The following is a 14,898-nucleotide window of genomic DNA, read 5'->3' as shown; positions in this document are numbered from 1 at the left end:
CAGCTTAACTGATTCTTTGCCTATTTAATAGGTGCTATAACGACTCTATTTGCCGAGCTGATCCCAGACACAGCTTCTGGTTTATCGAGTACAACCTACAGGAAGAGCCTGGCCATCTCGCTTTTCTACAAGGTCAGTAATTGCCAGCATGTACATGGGACACATTGTAGTAAATGCGTTACATCTTTTAGACGTTTTGTACATATAGTCTATGAAAATGAGTTGCCTTGCTCTCTTGTGTCTTGCATATGATGGTCATTGTTACATCTCAGGTCTTACGTGATCTCACGACTTTGGACGTAATAAGGCCCTGATTAATCCCTCATTTCAGTGTGTTCTCGGCATGTGTGGCGAGAAAGCAGCGGCAAGATTCCAGAGTGGTGGCACGAACTTGATACGTCCTGTGTCTTCAGGCACTCAGACATATGACAGTCGTAAAGATGAATATCCCCTGACTAAACCTATGACCAAGGCGGATGCAACCCTACAGGTAGTATCAATTGATCAGTAATCAAATCTCTAATGCTTTACCAATTGCTTTCTTTTGTTTCCCTACTTCAGGTTCTCATTTTCCTCTGTTTTGTCTGCTTCACCTGTTTTCATCTTCTTTCTCGTCTGATCCTTTTTGTTTCGTCCGTCTCTCTTGCTGTTTCCTCTGTTCCTGCTCCTGTTTCCTCTGCTTCAACGTTTGTTTCGTAACCATCTTTTGCGTCCTGTTTTTTTCTTTGCTTCCTTACTGCTTCTTCACAGCTTCGTCTTCCTGCCTCATGTTCTGCTGTTTCGTCCGCTTCTTACCCGTTTCTGGGGCGACGGGGTGGCCTACTGGTTACAGCGTTTGCGCGAAACGCCGAAAACCAGGGTTCGAATCCCCACATGAGTATAATGTGCGAAGACCATTTCTGGTGCCCCCCTCTGTGATGTTGCTGGAATATTGCTAAAATTAAAACCATACTTGTTCGCTCACTCTTTCCCTGTCAGATCCTATGATACATCGCATTGTTCTCATTAATTCTATTCATCCCTCATACGGTCATTCTTAAACTCGCTGAACAGTTCAAACAGAAGCGTGTTCTATTAAATAACGACCGAAGAGAATGTTATGGTCAAATTCCACAACTTCACGTGGAATTAACTTCTGTTCTGGTATTGATATTTCTATCAAAACATCAACATACTAAAATCATTTACTGTACACGTTTATTTCAGACCTCAGGCAGGGTGCAGTATGTCAATGATATACCTCCTGTTCAAAATGAAGTCTTCGCATCTTTTGTCATCACCAGCGTCGGCAACGCTGAAATCGACAGCGTCGACCCTTCTGATGCCCTGGTAACCATTACTGTTGAAAGATCACTTTAAGCAGCATAGAAATTATCACTGGAGGATCAGTTTAACAAAATCACCTCTTCGTTTAATGAAGACCCGTGCAGATCCGGGTTAGAATTAATCGTCAGCAAGCCCTTGTCGTAAAACTAACGGGATTGCGTGGTCAGGCTTGCTTTAATAGATCGATGCTCATGCTGTTGATCACAGGATTACCAGGCCTAGACTCGATTACATATACTCGCCATATGGATTTATGTTGACTCTAACTAGAAGTCCACCACATAAAGGCTTATTTGTATGAGATTTCTTTTTTTACGACAGAGGCGTTTCTTTTGCTGTTTAGTATAGTTCGGGTACTGCAGATGTTGACTTGCACGAATGCAAGGAGTTGTTCCATTGCGTCATTGTATTTTCTAGAAATATCCAGGAGCCCTGAAGTACATCTCGGCATCTGACATACCCCAAGGTGGCAGCAACAGCTTCAGAGAGCCAGGAGCTGGTGTGGAGGAGGTATTGACTGGACTGTAGGGCACTATCAACGTGTGTAACATAAAGTAGTAGTTTGCTTGCAACGATGTACTTTTAGACTTTACAGGGAACATCCATAATAAATGGCAAGTAAAAGAACCAAGTCATGCAAACATCCATATTCCTGGCTCCATTTGAACACAAGATGTGAAAAGGATTTACTGTCAAGTATTGCCACATAAGTGTGACCGTTGTGTTCCTTCCAGATCTTTTGCAGTGGCCAGGTTCTCTACAGCGGACAGCCTATTGGCATCATCGTTGCAGGTAGGTCTTTAAAATAGGTTGGATGTAATGGATCTGGACTTTCGACGCTAGTGAGTCCTTCAGTACTGGTGCATGAAGCCTCCCACGCGTTCATATATCTCAATCTATGACATAATCTACAAAACTTGAATCCAATGTTAAAAATATTCCACCTCAGTTATTCACGTCTTTACACTTTTTGAAATATCACACATGCGTTATGGAACGTGTTCACATTACCGCTTTGTAGAAGACAAACCACGGCATGTTTCTTAAAGTTTCAGTCGGTCTTCAAATAGTATTGAATATTCGGATCCAAGGCTCAGATTTTCGAAGTTCTCTTAGCGCTAAGATAGTCGTAAGTGCCGTGCATTAATATTAACCTGTGACTATATTAGACCTAAGAGAGCTTCGAAAATCTAGGCCCAAATGCTAAAACGCGCGGTGTGGTATGTTAGATTAGTGGTTAAAGCATTCTGTCATCACAGTTATTCGATTCCCCAGATTGTTGCAATATGTGCAGCCCATTTCACGTGAGCAACATTTTCTGGTATTGCTCTGTAATAGGAAACAGGAACGCAAATGTATCAGAACTCGTTGCTGAAAGACAGAAGTCTCAAATATTTGCAGCATTTACCAACTCGCATTGACAGAGCTGACTGTCTTTAGAAACAATGCACTAAAATCGAATCAAATTGCGAATGACGGCAGTTGCTCAGTTCCCTTAATTGTGTTTCAGTGGACCAACTATCGGCAGACACTGCAGCCAGCATGGTGAAGGTCACCTACAAGAACGTCCAGCCCCCCATCATTACAATGGAAGATGCTATCCAGAAGAAATCCATATTTCCAAATGTTGCCCAGGAGTTTAAAGTTGGTGATGCTGCGGGTAAGTAATCAGGCGCACCATTAACACCTCATCATCACGATGACCTACAAGTGCCTTGTATTAATTCAATGGTTTTCATCTGATCATAGGCTCGGTGCAGCTCCTAGTCGGTGTTGTTATTTGTTTGCAGCGTCCTTGTTACAGTTCCTGGCTAAGTGCAAGACATATTGCCATGGAACATCTTCCTGTAAAGGTTGTCTGTAAATTAACGGATGTTCAGTTGGTTATTAAGGCCCTTATAATAATACGATTGTTCCTTTTAGCCGCAATTGCGTCATCGGACAAACAGATTTCAGGCCGCATCAAGATGGGTCATCAATATCATTTCCACATGGAGACACAAGTGAGTCTTCTCCTATATGTATCAAAAGCAACTCACGTTCCCTGGTTAGGTGGATGCACGTTCTGATATATGGTGAAATAAGTTGTTATCTGTATTGTACTTCCCAGCATCTACAATGCCACTCAGAGAAGTTAGGGAATGCATATTTGATATACGGATTTTGTTTGGGGTTGCACGTTTGCCTTTCAACAGTGAGGTATTTCTGATACCCTAACATAGTACAGCCGAATTTCTGCAAGACATTTTCCATTTTTAAACATAGGTGAGCATCTGCTACCCATCCGAGGACGCTATTGGCGTGAGTCTTCTGTCCTCCACTCAGTGGTCAGATCTAGAACAGCTGATTGTTGCCAAAGCCCTCAACATCCCGGAAAGCAGGTACATGCAAGGGTGTAGTAGCCAGGGAGGTTTTGAAATTGCCAGTACTCACGACTCGCACCATGAAATACCAGACCCTCAATTTTTTGCCAATCCTAAGTACATTGCGTTAGGTTCACGCTCTTTGTTTCGTAGCTATCCAAATTCCCTCAGTCAAATTTCTGTCAAGTCTGATATTTTGGCGTTCTTAACTTTAAACCTTTTTTCGCATATCCTACCCTTTTCACACTTCTCGCATTGTTCTGCTTCTTTTGATCTGTTTTGCCCCAAAACAAAACATTCTTCCGCTCCATCGCCATTGGTAGATGTAACCTCAAAGCAAAGTGAAGCAGAAATATGCAAGCTGTCGTTCCAGGATACAAGAAAACACAGGCGAATAGCGATAGCTTTTAATGCTGATTATTTCCCTTGGCCGGGCAGCCAGGTTGCTGGACTGTGGTTAATTTTACCGATAACACAATGGTACCTGCCGAAAAATGCGAGAAGAACATTAGTGGACATTGTACTTTTTGTTGACTCTTTTAGATGTGATGCGGGGATTTATGGACACAAGTACGAAAAGTGCATATTCTCTTTCTCTAAAACGTGTTAACAGATTTGTAAATCTTTGTGTTCGCTAGTGTCAACGTGGAGGTCCGACGCCTGGGAGGATCGTACGGTGCCAAAATAACACGTGCTCATTTAACGGCCTGTGCTGCTGCACTTGGCACTCACGTCATGCGAAGGTGGGTAAGGGGAATAGATCTTTGCAGTTTGATTTGCATACTAGGGACCTGATCCATCAAGTGTTCGCTGCGCTACCACCTTATTGGGCCGTGTGGTTAAAGCTTTGGCTCGTCACGCCTGAAACCCAGGTTCGAATCCCCGGGTTCGAATCTCCCACATGAGTGCAATATGGGAAGCCCATTTCCGTTGTCCCTGCCGTGATACTGCTGGAATATTCCTAACAGAGGCTTCAAACCAAACTCAGTCAGTCGGTTATAATTGGCTTACGAAGGGCGTAGCGCTACGAACGCGTTGTGGATAGGGTCCCTGGACCGGAACCCGTAACCTTGTGTTGACCAACAGAGTTACGATAGGTCGCAACATTAATAGTACGAACGCTTAGTGGAAGGGGACCCTGGTCCATTGAAGGGCGCGTCCGGTAGGAGTGTGGAAGGTCTGTAGCTCATATCATAACTTGATGTTTCCCTGCCTTTCCCTCGGCATTAAACTAATACTGGGCACAGTGGAATTCGCACTGATCTGACTGTCATATCCATTGCATACTACAGCTGTTCTGTTCACACTAATACACAGTACATCGCTGTTAGACCCGCGAAGACCCTGGTAATAGCTGGTCTTCAGCAACCCATGGTGGTCAAGAGGTGAATAATGTGATGAGGTAGTCATACTCGTACATGAAGGTCAGCGTATTATGATGTTTGTCACTGTGTTGTGAATCAGCCGTCATAGAGCTTGAATGTTGCTAACTGTGGTCTTCAACATGGAGACCCATGAAGGTCCGGGTTAGAATAGGCCTTCAGCAACCCATGCTTACTATAAAAGACGACTATGCTTGTCGTAAGAGGCGACAGGCTCGCTGACTTGACTGACACATGTCATCGGTTCCCAGTTGCGCACATTGATGCTCATGCTGTTGATCACTGGATTGTCTTGTCCAGACTTGATTATTTACGGACCGCTGCCATATAGCTGAAGTATTGTTGAGTGTCGTGTAAAACTAAACTCACTCGCTGAAACAAGAAACATAAAACATTAAATTACCTGACTTTTTCAGACCCGTTCGGCTCTGTATGAACTTCCACACCAACATGAAGACCATCGGAAAACGTTTTCCCTATCTGGCGGATTACACGGTAAGGCATATATATGTTAATTCCCTTCCAGTAGAGCATACGACAGTGTGATATTTTGCGGCAATATTGCACACGTGTAGCGCCTCTGGATGTATGGCGTCATAATTGTTTACAGTTTTACAATATGGTTACAAAGTGTTGGGATTGCACAATATTTTTGGCGGTGGGTTATTTAGAATGCAGAGTCCATGGTAACAGTATACATTACAGGGGCGGATGCAGCTTTTTGAGAAGGGGTGATGGGGCTCCACTCACTTGAGAAAAGGAGGTGGAGGGCTGCACACTTCATTTTCACGAGTACTTCAAAGGACATTTAATAGTTTCAGAACAAAACGCACCCCTCCCCCTTCTCTGGATCTGCCTGTGAACTACCTGTCAGAAGAAACAACAAATATGTCCCAGAAAATGCCTCCCTTATTCATAACCTTACTATGTAAGTTCCTTTCATCGAAAAGTCACTGTCTTGTTTATTGTCACTGTAATTAGTATTATTCAGTTGTAATCGTGAAACGAACCTTCCAAGGAAACACCATTGTAATAACTTCTTGATTACTGATTTGTTATAGGTGGGCGTGACAAATGCCGGTAAACTGACAGGGATCCAATTCACCGTGAATGCGGACTGTGGCATGTCCCCCAATGACTGTTCTTTGGCTTCTTTCCCACAATGGATGGACAATGGTAGGAGTCGAGTATAATGCATGTTTGTATGTTTGTAGATGAGCTTTTAGTAATGTTCCAGCTATATCACCAAACAAATAGATTGATCGACATTAGGACCAATGCGATCTCTTGCATTTTTGTCATAGATAACACTAGCTTGTTTGTAATGTTCTTCAAGTCTCTTATCATGTCACGAGGAGCGATGGGGTAGCCTAGTGGTTAAAGCGTTCGCCCTTCACGTCGAAGACCCGGGTTCGATTCCTCACATGAGTACAATGTGTGAGGCTCATTTCTGGTGTCTCCCGTTGTGATATTGCTGCAATATTGCTAAACGTTGCGTAAAATTGAACTTCCTGACTCACTCATTACCATGCAACTAGTTAAACAGGCATACGCACATGTTTTTTTCATACAGACAAAGTGAATAGGTGTTTGCATATCTCATGTCGTACATTAACGTTATGTGTCAGTGATATGCTCAAAACCATCAATGCCATACCGTGACTATTTTAAACCGATGTAACATATGTTGGTTACTGGTGGCAATGTGTTATCTTGGCAGCCTACTACTGTCCCGCTTGGGATTTCAAACCAGTCGCCCTGAAGACGAATCTCCCAACGAACACAGCTTGTCGGGGACCAGGTATCAAGTTTAGTTTGTCATAATTCATATCATAATTTTTATAAAGGGTATGTCAGATCCGTTTCTTAGGAACACCATGCAAGCGGTTCAAACACATGTTCGCTGTTGAATATTGGTATATATTCAAGGCAGTTGCAACTGCCTTTGTACACATTGCAACTACTACATTTAACAGCGACCAGTAGTACCAACAAAGGACAACAACCAACAACTATTTATCCAACTATTTATGCGTATTGTTTTCTTTTGATTTAGTAAAAACATCCAGCTAGATGAATGCGTTATCGTGTCTCGGGAAGGGGGGTTTTACCTCTCAAGGTATTCTTCGTACAACCTTACCCGGGACTGATAAAACCCCATATTTCGCTCGACACGATGTGATAACTTAGAGTATCAGTTGGGAGGTATGAGACTTTAACGTACCTAATATTTTACAGGGTCCTGTCCTGCTATCTTCATCATGGAGGCGATGATGGATCAAGTCTCCAAAGAATTGAATATGGACCCGTTGGAGTTCAGGAAAATCAACCTGTTCACGAAGGGTCAAGTGAGTAGATTCAAAGTATAGCTGGTAGATGAAATATGTATTCGTTTATCAAACGATATAGACACGAGACAAAATATATGGTAATATTAGATCAACATGACGTGGTTGACACATGTCCTTGGTTCCAAATTACGCAGATCGATGCTCACCCCGTTGATCACTGGATTGTCTGGCCCGTACTTGAATATTTATAGAGCGTCACCATGTAGCTGGAATATTGCTGAGTGCGGCGTAAAACTAAAGTCACCCACTTACCATTGTATTTTCTGTTGGTTATACTGTCATTTTGAAATCAGTGTTGACTGTTTTAATAACTATATAATTGTTTTGGTGATGAGAATTTTCATCAGAGGTTGAAAGGTTTTCTCAAACAAAAAACTGAACTATGAACTTAGCAAAGAGATTCACGATCGCCAAAAAACCTGTTTTGGTCGAGTGATAATTTTTGTCTTAGTCACGAAATACGTAAGAAAAATATTTTAATGGCTTTAAGAATTATTTTCAGAAAAGTGCAAATGGAATGGTTCTGCAATACTGCAACATCGCCGATATGGTGGCTCAGCTGGTGACGTCAGCTGATGTGCAGAACAGAAAACAACAGGTCACAGCTTTCAACCAGGTACAGTAACCTGATGCATTTGGGTTTTTCATTTAAAACTGCGCCCTCAAACAGATACATTGGAAACTAGTCATGTCGCGTTAATACACCGGAGAGGGTATGAATACACGTGAAGAAGGTTTTGGATATGAGACTGTGGTTAACGATACATCGTCCTATTCGTTCCATTCTGTTTTAGGCATTAAACTAGAAGTGCTCATTTCATTATTAGACATGGAGGCCTATTTATTTGTTCATTCGTTCGTTCCTTTCTTCCATCTGTCCTATTCGGTTTTAGCCATTTAGACTAGACGGGCTGATTTTTTGTTAGATTTGAATGGTCATTCAAAGTCCATTTTCTTCATTTCTTTACTCTCAGAGAGTCATGTTTAGTCCTTTGTAAATCACCCATTGTTCTCTCACTGATAAGAGTACCAGAGGTTTTGTTTTATACTGGTGAAAAGCACTGTCGACAGATTACAGCCAGCTTCTGATTTCATCTCTTAGTCATACCTAACCCAGTCGGATCACATGTAGCGACATAACTTTGAGGCGTTGCTGACAATATATTTTAAGTAATAGCGGCCAGTCACTCGTTCACTTGACAAACATACATCCACCTACATTTGTGTTGATATGAAGGCGAACAGATGGAAGAAGAAGGGAATTTCCGTGATGCCTCTCCGGTGGGACCTGAACTACGCGAATGCCAACTATAACGTGTACTTGACCATCTACCACGGCGACGGCTCCGTTGCTATATCCATCGGCGGTGTCGAGAATGGACAGGGAATCAATACCAAGGTCAGTGGGTTAAAAGTAGGACTTGCGGGTGTACAAGTTTATCAAACAGATACATGATTCTCAACAACCAATTCAAACAATGACCTACGTTTCTGTCGGTCCGAATTTCGCTTGTGTGAAAGTGAAAAGAACCAATATAAACAGCTTACACTAAATTCCACTTCCTTGTTTCATAAGAAAATAGTATTTATTTTATTTTATTTATAGTTTCAAAGTTTATAAAAATCGTATTTCTATATTTTATGTCAAGGTTTAGGGAGCATGTTTTTAACTAAGACATCACAGCCTGCCCCTGTTTAAAGAGGTCGAACAATGATTTACAGTTTATCTGGTGTTTTTGCGCTTAGTAAGTATATTTTTTAAACCTACAATGTGATTGATATAATATTAACTCCTCACCAGACTGCCAAACCACACTGCCGAAGTTCGTTTTTGAGATAACCACGATTTCCAGATTTCTATTTGTCAGAGCACGCTGTGCTAAGTGTTTGCAAGGATTAGAAGGAGCGAAGTGTTGCAATGTGCAAGTGATTAGATGTATGAAATAATATTGATTAATATTTATATATCCAGCTGGTCTCAAAATTCTGGACTGGTTATTTACAAAGTTGCGCGATAGTTTTTCGTTGACTCCATACACATTATATGGAGCAGCTTCACAGTATTCCCTTATTCCTACTTGTCACCTTTCCTCTGGAACAATTCGCATGTTATTCGCAATAACCACTTTAACCAGCCTCTTAAGAAGGTACCTGTTCAGGAAGGGATATGACAATTACATGAACTCCGTGTGTGTGTGTGTGTGTGTGTGTGTGTGTGTCTGTGTGTGTGTGTGTGTGTGTGTGTGTGTGTGTGTGTGAGAGAGAGAGAGAACACCATGAGTGCCATTCGGTGGTTGGATATGAAACCTACGAACGGGATAACGGCGCTGTCAAATACGGGCTATGAATCAAGACGAATCTAGGATTCGTACCTCGTTCCTGTGATATACCAAGTTGGTAATGAGCTAGGATGTTGTTTGGAGAGTATGATCATCGAGAACAGGATTCGTACCTCGCCCGTGATCTACCAAGCCAAGAAAATGTTTGGAGTGCATGATAATCATTGTGACATTTGTGACATCAATCATATTCAGTTATCTAATGATATAATACTGTTTCAACAGAAAATCAAGACACTATATTTTTAGAGTAAATATACTGAACATCAAAAGAAACGCAACATTTCGAAAATATGAAATGTCGTCGAAATTAGCGTTCATCCTTACGTCATCTATGTAAAAACGTGACAGAAACAGTTGCGTTTCTTTTGCCGTTCAGTATACATATACCTGAAACTGGGGGTGATTTGCGAACAGTACATTGTTTTCGATGAAAAATGCAATGGTACTATGTTGCCTCACAGATGATGCAGGTCTGTGCGTTTGAGCTGGGTATTCCTATAGACACAATAAAAGTGAAACCGACGACAACCTTGGCTGATTCCAACTCCATCACTACTGGAGGCAGCATCACCAGCGAGGTCAATGCATTGGTAAGGTGGACACACATAGATAAAGACAAACATCCTCAGATTTGATATCTCGCTAGAGCTAGCAAAGGGTCACTTATTAATCTTATGATGAGCAGACGCTTAAGATGAAGTTGACCCATTAACATTCGGGTTACAATTGGGTTTTAGTAACCGATGCTTGTCTCAAGAAGCGCCTAACGGGATCGGGTGATCAGGCTTGCTGACTTGGTTCACATTTGGAAAATGCTTGTTCTATTTTCTTATCACTCTAACGAAGAATCCATCAAGCCAAACGAACATTTAAACTCACAACATTTTAAAATTTGGAGACCCCTGCTGGGGCATTAGCATAGTTCCTGTGAAAAAGCACCTCCAAGTCTTCAGCAACCCACATCTGTCGTAGAGGCACCTAACGGGATCTGGTGGTCAGTCTTGCTGACTTGATAGAACATACGGTTGGAGTATTGCTTAGTGCGGCGCTAGTAACAAATTTTCAAAAAAGCTTTTATGCAGTTCATATGTTGACACAAGTTGTGAATATCGGCAATTTAACACCTTCATGCTATTTACCTGCAAAGGGAGTCCTGCAGTGCTGTCAACAGCTAAAGACCAGGATGGCACCGGTCAAAGCCAAGATGGTCAACCCCACCTGGCAACAGCTGGTTGCTAAGTGCTACAGTCAAGGAATGGACCTTTCTGCCAGAAGTTTGTAAGTCTGCAGATGTTTCTTGTCACACTTTGTAATACATTAAAAGGTTTTCTCTGAATGTATTATTCCATCAATACTAATCCATAGTTGTCACTCCCTATAAGCTCACTGTGAGGCGTTGCTTACGTTTTATGATAACCTTACCGATCTGTCATTAACACGACCATGTTGTCATGGATACACCGTAAACACAAATTCCTACAATGGAATTCTTGAACCATATTCCATAACCGGTTCTGGTGTGATTTAAACGAATGCTACATTTGGATCCAGTTGTGACAACTAGTCAAAGGACAACGCTACTTTCTACAACGTTTTTGTCACAACGTTAGTTTAACGTCATGTTAGGACGTTATAAAGCTACTTTTGATATCCAGCCAAAACTGGGTATATAAATGAAATGCGAGTGAAACCAGATGGAACAATCATTAAAAAAGCATAAATTGTGTGACAAAAAACAACAAAACACATAATCATTAGGAATCCTTACTAAGTCTCTGTCAGAGGAGCCCGCTGCATCAGCAACAATCGCTTATGAAGTATTTTGACATAGTGATGTCTCCTGATGACGTTTTTGAGAAATGAGACAAGTTGGCTTTCATATCCAAGAGCTCAAGCACATGCAGATTCTTTTTCATACTTTGTGCCCATCTAGGAAGGTGTATTAATATACAACATTTTGTTGAAAAGCCTTAATGCAATGAATATCATTTGATGAAATAAATGATATATATATATGAATTTATCTTACCTCAGACATAAATGTTTTAGACCCCGCTTACAAGCGAGTACCATTTTCTGTTACCCGCTTGAAATGCCGAACTGTTGCAAAGCATTTGCCTAACTCTGGTACTCTTTATTAGGACCTGATATCCCTGATTTAAACAGTTCAAAATTAACATTTAGGTGTTCGTAAGATAGAAACGGTGTTAACTGGTCCCTCGGTCCCCACAGGTTGATGTACCCGCTGTGCGTACTTACGTTTATGTATTTGCATGTTTTACACAAATTTGTCCGGAGAATATTTTAAGTTTGTATCAATGTGTTTCCAGCACCAATCCAACTGGTGTGAGTACCAACTACAACATCTATGGTGCAACGTGCACAGAGGTCGAGGTAGACGTTCTCACTGGAGAGAACCAGATCAACAGGGTAGACATCCTGTATGACTGCGGGGAGAGGTGAGACCAACAGAAGACACATCCTGGGTAGCTGTGGATGCGATGAAGTTTGTGAATCTTAGGACTGAGATTTAATTTGCTGGCTTGAACTTTACCTCGTTTATAAATTACCACACGTCATTTCATTATACATCAGACATTACAAGTCTCCTGAAACTTTTGTGAATGAATATGGCTCTGACATAACAATGGGCTTACACGGTAGGAACAAATGATGGAGGATCTTTATGCAACTAAGGGAAGCAACTGTCACGCATTGTGCAGTTTGGGATTAGGATATTGGACGCTACATACACGACCGCCTGTAATAAAACAGAGTAGTGGCATGGGAAACTGTCCAAGTGGAATACATGTATTTTTTTAATGGGGGAGCTTATTCGCACGATCAACTCTTGAAATCCCTAATCTGTAACCATGGTTTCCATTTTCAGCATGAATCCTGAGATCGACGTTGGACAAGCAGAGGGCGCCTTTGTCATGGGCCTGGGCTACTGGATGACCGAAAAGATGATCTTTGACCCAAAGACTGGCACCGCCTTGACCGCTGGAACATGGGTACGTAAAGACATAATAGACAAACTGAATTATCTAAATATGAATCAGATTCATCATAATGGTTTATACTTTCCACCTTGAATCATAAAGTATCAAAACCAATTTTGTGATCATTTGGCCCATTTATACTGCCCATCGTAAGTTTGCAAGTTTGCAAGACTCACTTAAAGCACTCACTATATGTTATGGGTGTGTGGGTGAGTATGTAGGTAATCGAATATTGATTTCCCTACTGACTTGAAGGAACTAACCTCAAACCTTATGCCGATTATTTGTCCGAGGATCAAGCATTAAATTGGTGAAAAACGTGCAAATATCATGCATGCGAACAACTGCGTTTTGGTGTAATCGTTTTTTGTTGAATGGATGTTTTATCAACTCATGACAATAATCTTGTCAAATTTGTTTTGCAATGCATCAGTTCATGTGTAAACAGTACCTTTAAACAGTATGGAATATTTTGCAAAAGCATGTTTAGAACACTTGCCTTGAGTGAGTCTAAACTTGTGATGGATGGAACGTAATGAGGGTTCTCTGTTTGGGCAGGAATACAAACCACCACTGGGTAAAGATATTCCCATCGATTTCCGCATCCAGTTTTTGAAGAATGCTCCGAACCCAAGAGGGGTACTACGGTCCAAAGGTACATTGTATTTATAATGTATTCTTGGACAATGTGCATAGTGATACTTGTGTTCACCTGCTCTTCTTTCGTGTACATGTATTGACATACTACTTGTGGATTAGCATCAATACAAGGACAAAATGTTTATGGATGAGCAACTTCTTTAATCAGGTGGCTCTTCAGAGAGGAAGAATCAGTATGGTGATGTCATAGGGAGTGATTATTTCATTGATTATGAAGTCAATAATGCACGTCCGTAATGATACAAAACATATGAGACAAAAATATATGAGACACATGTCTCCTGGTGAAGTGGATATTGTTTTCATCAGAAGAGGAGAGGGTCTTTGGTTTGACCTCAATTTGCGTCAAATCAAAAGATGTATATCTAGCGAACGTATGTGTTGTTGCAATCATCTGCGCTCGGCACTTTGGGGATAAAGTTAGGACTGGTCACCTGAGAGTATTATTTGACTTCGTTGAGTGTCCAGATGGCTAGCTATGTACAACCGACATTCCAGACGAATACATGTCGCTTTCGCGAAGACTTGTTGCTATATTCCATAACACTGAATAATGTTTCAGCTGTAGGCGAGCCGCCCCTGTGCATGGCTGCATCAGCGTTGTTTGCTGTCAAACACGCCATCGAGGCTGCCAGAAAAGAGATATCAAAGGACACTTATTTCCCTCTTGGTATGGTCATTGATTTAACCGTGAACAACCACCGTTCAGGCTTTCACACATAATTCCACTGGTTTAGGGTAGTTTATTCCACGCACCATTAATAAGAACAACATAGAATGAGAAGTTCGTCTATTAGTCTCTAAAGACGTCATTCAGTTGTCATAATACAAAATAGCTGAGATATATTGTTTCAGGGTTTTCTTTCTCCTGGGATAACTGCATGTTCTATCAATTTTACAAAGATCTCAGGCCACTGCTTTGTGTCCGGTCAATTGTTTATACTGACTTATGTCTTTGCTTAACACCCTTTCTGACATAGTGCAGCAGCACAAATTGATTCTCTGTAAAACAAATATATGTGCTTGTTCAGAACGTCTTCAACTTTCGTATCTCCTTAAATAACACCTTGGATATGCAAGTTGATATGATACATGTTCTCCCATTTACAGGATACTAGTTAACGGATGCCATTTTTTCGTCTTGGGGTATAATCAGGTTGAATGGGTGTGCATTTCAGATGGACCAGCAACTGTGGAGATGATTCAGGCGGCCTGCCTTATTGACAACTCTCAGCTGGTGTACGGGACGTAAATACAGTCCGCTGGATCAAGAGACTGCTCCGTTATTCGATAGGACATTGATGACGTGAATCAGCCTACGTACGGAAGCGAATGTTTACAATACGGATTAGTGTTGGCGAGCTATTTGGACGTAAAATAAATGTACTTGGGTGCGTGTGTGTTTGCGTCCGCTTGCGTTTATGCGTCGCAGACAGATTTCTGATTGAAAGGTGCTGATTTGTTGTTATAAG

General features: G+C 41.5%; 1 protein-coding gene across 1 annotated transcript in view; it reads left to right on the top strand.

Moving 5' to 3' along the window:
• Positions 1–14,898, top strand: part of LOC137262150 (uncharacterized) — a 34,041-nt gene that overhangs the window by 18,023 nt on the left and 1,120 nt on the right. Inside the window, exons 15-36 of the mRNA XM_067799932.1 lie at positions 32–132; positions 332–490; positions 1,207–1,329; positions 1,744–1,836; positions 2,061–2,118; positions 2,837–2,986; positions 3,250–3,329; positions 3,592–3,707; positions 4,328–4,432; positions 5,488–5,566; positions 6,133–6,247; positions 6,792–6,872; positions 7,310–7,419; positions 7,925–8,038; positions 8,660–8,821; positions 10,226–10,354; positions 10,912–11,042; positions 12,095–12,223; positions 12,655–12,778; positions 13,325–13,421; positions 13,989–14,096; positions 14,605–14,898. The exon at positions 14,605–14,898 is cut by the window's right edge and continues 1,120 nt beyond it. Of these exons, the coding sequence (XP_067656033.1) occupies positions 32–132; positions 332–490; positions 1,207–1,329; positions 1,744–1,836; positions 2,061–2,118; positions 2,837–2,986; positions 3,250–3,329; positions 3,592–3,707; positions 4,328–4,432; positions 5,488–5,566; positions 6,133–6,247; positions 6,792–6,872; positions 7,310–7,419; positions 7,925–8,038; positions 8,660–8,821; positions 10,226–10,354; positions 10,912–11,042; positions 12,095–12,223; positions 12,655–12,778; positions 13,325–13,421; positions 13,989–14,096; positions 14,605–14,678 (2,438 nt within the window). The 3' untranslated portion in view covers positions 14,679–14,898. The remainder of the gene's footprint in view (positions 1–31; positions 133–331; positions 491–1,206; positions 1,330–1,743; positions 1,837–2,060; positions 2,119–2,836; positions 2,987–3,249; positions 3,330–3,591; positions 3,708–4,327; positions 4,433–5,487; positions 5,567–6,132; positions 6,248–6,791; positions 6,873–7,309; positions 7,420–7,924; positions 8,039–8,659; positions 8,822–10,225; positions 10,355–10,911; positions 11,043–12,094; positions 12,224–12,654; positions 12,779–13,324; positions 13,422–13,988; positions 14,097–14,604) is intronic.

The sequence above is a fragment of the Haliotis asinina genome, chromosome 14 (genome assembly GCF_037392515.1).
Source record: "Haliotis asinina isolate JCU_RB_2024 chromosome 14, JCU_Hal_asi_v2, whole genome shotgun sequence".
Classification (NCBI taxonomy): Eukaryota; Metazoa; Mollusca; class Gastropoda; order Lepetellida; family Haliotidae; genus Haliotis; species Haliotis asinina.
The sequence above is the reverse complement of the archived record's forward strand: the minus strand, read 5'-3'. Positions and strand labels throughout refer to the sequence as shown.